Source organism: Vipera ursinii (assembly GCF_947247035.1).
Source record: "Vipera ursinii genome assembly, chromosome: 6".
Lineage (NCBI taxonomy): Eukaryota > Metazoa > Chordata > Lepidosauria > Squamata > Viperidae > Vipera > Vipera ursinii.
In genome coordinates, this window is record NC_139515.1 from 12,552,006 (window position 1) to 12,558,190 (window position 6,185).

General features: G+C 48.2%; 1 protein-coding gene across 2 annotated transcripts in view; it reads right to left on the reverse strand.

The window, feature by feature from the left end:
• PARVB (parvin beta) overlaps nucleotides 1-1,723 on the reverse strand; it is a 70,673-nt gene extending 68,950 nt beyond the window's left edge. For both annotated transcript variants that reach the window (XM_083366339.1, XM_083366337.1), the window contains exon 1: nucleotides 1,482-1,723. In XM_083366339.1, coding sequence (XP_083222465.1) covers nucleotides 1,482-1,581 — 100 coding nt within the window. In that variant the 5' untranslated portion in view covers nucleotides 1,582-1,723. The remainder of the gene's footprint in view (nucleotides 1-1,481) is intronic.
• Between the last annotated feature and the right edge of the window lie 4,462 nt (nucleotides 1,724-6,185).

Here is a 6,185-nt window from a genome sequence, read left to right on the forward strand (position 1 = left end):
ATTGAGCTATCTAAATTCACTTAAATTTCAACTATTATATGGCCAGGTATTTTTTTAAAAATGACCATCATTATGTCGTATGCATAAACTCAGGGATCTTAACAGCAACCTTGTAAAGTAGGACAGTATTACTGATCCTCCAGAAAAGCAAAGCAAAACTCAAGTGAGATTTCAGCCGGGCCCTTCTGTCTAAATAAATAAATGCTATTAACCAGGAAGCTGAAGTCCCCTCAGGATCATTTTGCATGGCTCAAATAGTTCTGAGAATTCCCACAAAGTAACTGGAAATGTAGAGAAGGGAAGCCGAAGGGAGGGATCAAACAGGAGACTTTTAAGGCTTCACCTCTATTTCCTTGGTGGAATTCACCTCTCGAGTACAGGTAGTCCTCGAAATTTCTGTTATTAAGTGGGATGCTGGTTAAGTGGGTTTTGCCCCACTTTGCAACCTTTCTCGCCGCAGTTGTTAAGTGAATCCCTGCAGTTGATAAGTTAGTAACTTGGCTGTTAAAGCGAACCTGGTTTCCGCATTGACTTTGCTTGTCAGAAGATCAGAAAAGATGATCACGTGAGCCCGAGACGCGGGCATCCGTCTTAAATATGAGTCAAGTTGCCAAGCTTCTGAATTCTGATCACATGACCAAGGGGGACAAAGAGCACAACGGGTTGTAAGCGTGACAAACGGCCATAAGTTAAGTCGCTTTTTCCAGCGCCGTTCTAACTTTGAGCAGTCCCCAAATGAACTGTTATAAGTCGAGGACTACCTATAGATGCCGGTTGCTGGCCATACACAACACAGGCATGTCCAGTCCAGGTACTGATGTTCACCTGGCAAAGGGTTGCAGATGTTTGCAGGAGGTTTTATTTATTTTGCCTTGGTGGAGCAGTGGGCTAATGCCTCCTTAAGTAACACCAGCTGCCTGCAATTAGTGCAGGTTCGAGTCCCACCAGGCTCAAGGTTGACTCAGCCTTCCATCCTTCCGAGGTAGGTAAAATGAGGACCCAGATTGTTGGGGGCAATAAGCTGACTTTGTAATAATGCCGCTTGGGTGTGTGTGAAAGCCCTAATAAGCAGGCACATACATAGAATGAAGGCTACAGCTAAGCTTGTAAGCCGCCCTGAGTCTTCGGAGAAGGGCGGGATATAAATGGAATTAAAATAAATAAAATAAAATAAATAAATTATTTTATTTTCCTTTTTTTGGGGGGGGGCTTTCCACAGTGGCCCCCTTTATCCAAATCCGGGAAACGGATTAATCCCACCGCAAGGTCTCTCCCGAGCTGCTTAACTCAGCCGGGGCGCTCCGGCTGGGGTGCTTCCTTAACCCTGCCCGGTTTCGAAGCCTTTGGCACAAGCCGCGGCCGACGGATCTGCTTGGAAGGAAGCGGGGCCGGAGAAGGTCGTCCCGGCCGCGGCCGGAGAACGGGGAAAGAGGCGCGCCGGTTGTCCCCCCACCCCACCCCAAGGCGCGCTGGCTACTCACCCTCCTTGGCTTTCTTCTTCCTGCCCAGCGTCCCTCCGAGCTTCCCCAGGAAAGACTCGTCCTTCCTCGTCCGATGGGGCGAGCGCACCGGGGAGGACATCGCGACGGCGGCTGGGCTGGGCTGGGGGCGGACGGGACGGTGGCTTCTCCGCGCCGGGCTACATGGAGAAGCGGGCGAGAGGCTGGAGGCGCGCCGGGCTCTGACCTCCCTCCTGGCCGCCGCCCCTTCGGCGGGCAGGCGCGGCGAAAAGGCAGGAAAGGCGCCGCCGCCGCCGCCGCGGAGACGAGCCGCCCGGCTCCCTTCCCAGCGCCCTGCTACGGCGAGGAAGTCCGCGGGCGGCCCGGGGAGAGGAGCGAGGCGCCGCCGCTCGGCTGGGGAGGCTGGACGGAGAGGCGAGAGCCCGCCGGCAATGGCGCGCAGACGGCCGCTCGCTCGCTCGCTCCCTCCTTCCTCCGCCCCCCGGCGCTTGCGGCTGCGGCTGCCAGACGAGGTGTCCCTCTTGTCGGGAGGGGCTGCCCCGCCCCGCCGCTTCCCTCCCAGCCTGGCCCTCAAGCCTGACAAAGGGTCGCCGGCTTCTTGGGTCTCTTTCTAGCTCTTCAAAGCTGAGGGAAAACGACTCCGAATTGCAACAGGATTGGGGGCGTGATATGGGGTTGGGGGGATGGGAGAGGAGGTGGCTGCGGCCTCTTGGCTGAGCCAAGCCTATTCATGCAAAACTCCACGTAATCCCAAAGGGTTCACATACTTTTTCTTGCAACTCTACGTAGTGTTGTCAAATGGAACAGTTGTAAATTGGGGGACTACCTCTATTCATTTGGGTTTTAAAATTTGAAGGTTGTTAAAAAATAGTAATCCATAAATGAATTCGTCTCTTTTCTTATGTTATTCCCCCATCTCTAGGTCAAGGCAATGAATGCTAATCTGCACATAGTGTGGCTAATCTCAAAATGAGAGACCACCAAGAAATCTCAGAACTGCAAGCCTGTCAAGGTAGAAAAATCATCCTAGAAAAAGGCAAACCATTTAAAATTTGTCGCTGCTAATGCAACCCTAGAGATAAACACATAGATGGGTACTAAATCTGTATGGAGCTGAACTCAAGAGGAAGCAAGAGCTTCTTGGTCTCTTTCTAGCTCTTAAAAGCTGGAGGAAAACGACTCCGAATTGCAACAGGATTGGGGCGTGATATGGGGTGGGTGGGAGAGGAGGTGGCTGTGGCCTCTTGGCTGAGCCAAGCCTGGGATTTGAGGCTGATAGGGGCGGGGGAGGGGGGACCACTAGGAAATCTCCGGGCTGTAGGTTAGGCTAGGACAGGGGTAGGCAACTTTGGCTCTTTTATGACTCGTGGACTTCAACTCCCAGAATTCCTGAGCCTCAGGGGTAGGCGACCTTGGCTCTTTTATGACTCGTGGACTTCAACTCCCAGAATTCCTGAGCCTCAGGGGTAGGCAACCTTGGCTCTTTTATGACTCGTGGACTTCAACTCCCAGAATTCCTGAGCCTCAGGGGTAGGTGACCTTGGCTCTTTTATGACTCGTGGACTTCAACTCCCAGAAATCCTGAGCCTCGGGGGTAGGCAACCTTGGCTCTTTTATGACTCGTGGACTTCAACTCCCAGAATTCCTGAGCCTCGGGGGTAGGCAACCTTGGCTCTTTTATGACTCGTGGACTTCAACTCCCAGAATTCCTGAGGCTCAGGAATTCTGGGAATTGAAGTCCACGAGTCATAAAAGAGCCAAGGTTGCCTACCCCTGGGGCTAGGAAGACAAAGATGGGAAGCCAGCCAGGCCAAGAAAAAAAACCAACGGGATTTGATTTCCGTTACAGGCAGTCCTCAACTTAACGATAGTCGAGCCCAAAGTTGGTGTTGTTAAGGGAGAAATTTGTTAAGTGAGTTTTGCCCCTTTTTACAACTTTTTTTGCCACCTTTGTTAACCGAATCGCTCCAGTTGTTAAATTAGGAATACGGTTGTTAAGTGAATCTGGTTTCCCCATTGACTTTGCTTGTCGGAAGGTCACAAAAACAGATCGCATGACTCCGGGACACTGCAACCGTCATCAGTTTGAGTCAGTTGCCGAGCATCTGAATGTAAATCACATGAACGTGATTGTTACAGTCGTCATAAGTGTGAAAAATGATCATAAGTAACTTTTTCCAGTACCGTTGCCAACTTCTAATGGTCACTAAACAAACTGTTGAGGATTACCTGTAATGTAAAACCAGGAGTGTCTTTTCATAAAATATTTTAGCAGGAAAGAGATAACCAGACATTTTTTTTCCTGCTATGATGGACTAACACACAGTCATGTGAACAAATACACCCTCATGTTTTACGTATCAGGGCGTAGTAAAAATCATCTGCTCTTTAGCAGTTCTTAAAAGTAGTTAAATACAACTTCAGATGAACAACACCACTCGGGAGTCAAACTCAATTTCATTGAGGGCTGCATCAGCATTGCGGTTGCCCTCAGGGGGCTGGGTGGGTGTGGCCTGTGTGGGCGTGGCTAGAGTGCGTATGGCCTACTGGGTGGGCGTGGCCAGCTCTACATCGTTGGCATCAAGGGTGCCTATGGGGGCCTGGGCAGGAGTGGGACACATCTGAGGGTCTCTGGCAGGAGGAGGGTCTCTGGGCCAGGGCCAAGGCAGTGGGGGCCGTTTCCTCACTGTTTCCAGGATGGCTTCGCGGGCTGCATGAAACCACTTCGCGGGTCGGATCCGGCCCCCGGGCCTTGTGTTTGACATGTCTGATCCATGTCATCATTTATTTTACAAAAAGAAAGCCAAAATGGAGAAGGCATATGTGAAAAACTAAGTACACCTTTACTCCTTCCATGGGTATGAAGAGGCTAAGTCCCAGAAAATAAGACCTCCCCTGAAAATAAGACCTAGCTTGATTTTGGGGTTGGGCCTAATATAAACCCTACCTCAAAAATAAGCCCTCCTTGTGGGGAAAGGTGCATGCCTGTAAATAAAGCTCGGGTGGAGGGTGGTGTGGTGGAACTGCCCCATGCACCCCGCCCCCTTGGCTCCTGCGCATCAATCCGGAGCTCAGTTCTTGGCTTCAGAGGCCTTTCCTGAAGGCCTCTGACGGTGAAATGAAGGCTGGGGGCGCTGCACATGAGTGGCGGCAAATGGCTGAACTGGACTGACTGGCCAAAAATAACACCCGGTGCCTGTTTTGTCGGCAAAATCAACAACAACAAACCAGGTCTTATTTCCGGGAAACACGGTAGCTGCCATGTGCTGCTAGTCAAATGTCCTTTTTTTTTATTGAAAAGTTTTAACATACAATTTTTCTTTAAAAACCCCCCTCCCCCTCCCTCCTCCCTCCCCCCCTAGCCCTCCCCCCTCCCTCCCACCCTCCCCCCGACTTCCCAGAGCTAAGTACAAGGTATATATAAAAAAAAGAAAAAACAATCATAAACAACCACATACTGACAACCTTAAACTCTAAAATCCATCACTCTCTAGCTTATATAGGATAAAACAAACCTTAATAATACTAAATATATATAAAAAAACTAAAATAAAAAAAGAAGAAAGGAAAAAAGACTCATTCAAATGCTACATAAAACTTCTTAACCCTATACTTATCCTGGATAAACTCAATCCATTTTCTCCATTCCATAATATAACGTTCTTGCAAAAGATCATAGGCCAAAATCTTCGCCATCTCTGCCAGGTCGGAAATCTTTAAAGTCACTCTCCTATAGTCGGCAGTTCCTCTTTCTTCCATTACTGAGCTATCAAAAGTCTTGCTGCCGTAGTTAAATTTAGCATCAACTTAGTGTCCACAACCGTAACATCCGTAATTATCCCCAACAAAATTTTTTATCCAAAAAGCCTTGATCTTTTTACAAGTCCACCATACATGAAAATATGTAACATCTTCATCTCCACATCTCCAACATTTTGGCTAATAATCCGGATACATACTTACAAGCTTTTTAGGATCTAAATACCATCTATAGAGCATTTTATAAAAGTTCTCTCTTAAATTTTAAGCTTATGTACATTTTACGTTCCTCACCCAAATCTTTTCCCACATGTCCATTGATCAGTTAATCAACAGCAAGCGTGACTACTTCTATAAAAGCTGAAGTTTTCATAGTTTGCTGATCTCCAGTATTGAGGTGTGTGTTGACACAGTGCCAAAGTAAGACATCAGCAGTGAACTTGGGAGAAGCAATTATTGTTGCCCATCAATCTGGCAAGGGTAATAAGGCCATTTCCAAAGAACTTAAAAGTCCATCATTCTACAGTGAGGAAGATTATTCGTAAGTGGAAAATGTTCAAGGCAGTTGCCAATCTCCCAAGGAGTGGACATCCCACAAATTCACCCTGAGGTCAGATCATGAAATGCTCGGAGAAATTGCAAAATCCCAAAGTTAAATCTCAAGACTTTACAGGCCTCGGTTAGCATGTTAAATGGTAACGTTCATGACAGTACTATTAGAAAAAGACTGAATATATTTCAGACAAGACCAAAGTGGAAATGTTTGGCCATAACGCACAATGCCACATTTGGTGAAAACCTAGCACGGCATATCAGCACAAACATCTCGTACCAACTGTGGTGGTGGAGGGATGATGGTTTGGGCTTCTTTTGCAGCCACAGGACCTGGGCACCTTGCAGTCATTGTGTTGACCATGAACCTGTATACCAAAGTATTCTAGAGTCTAATACAAGGCCATCTGTCTG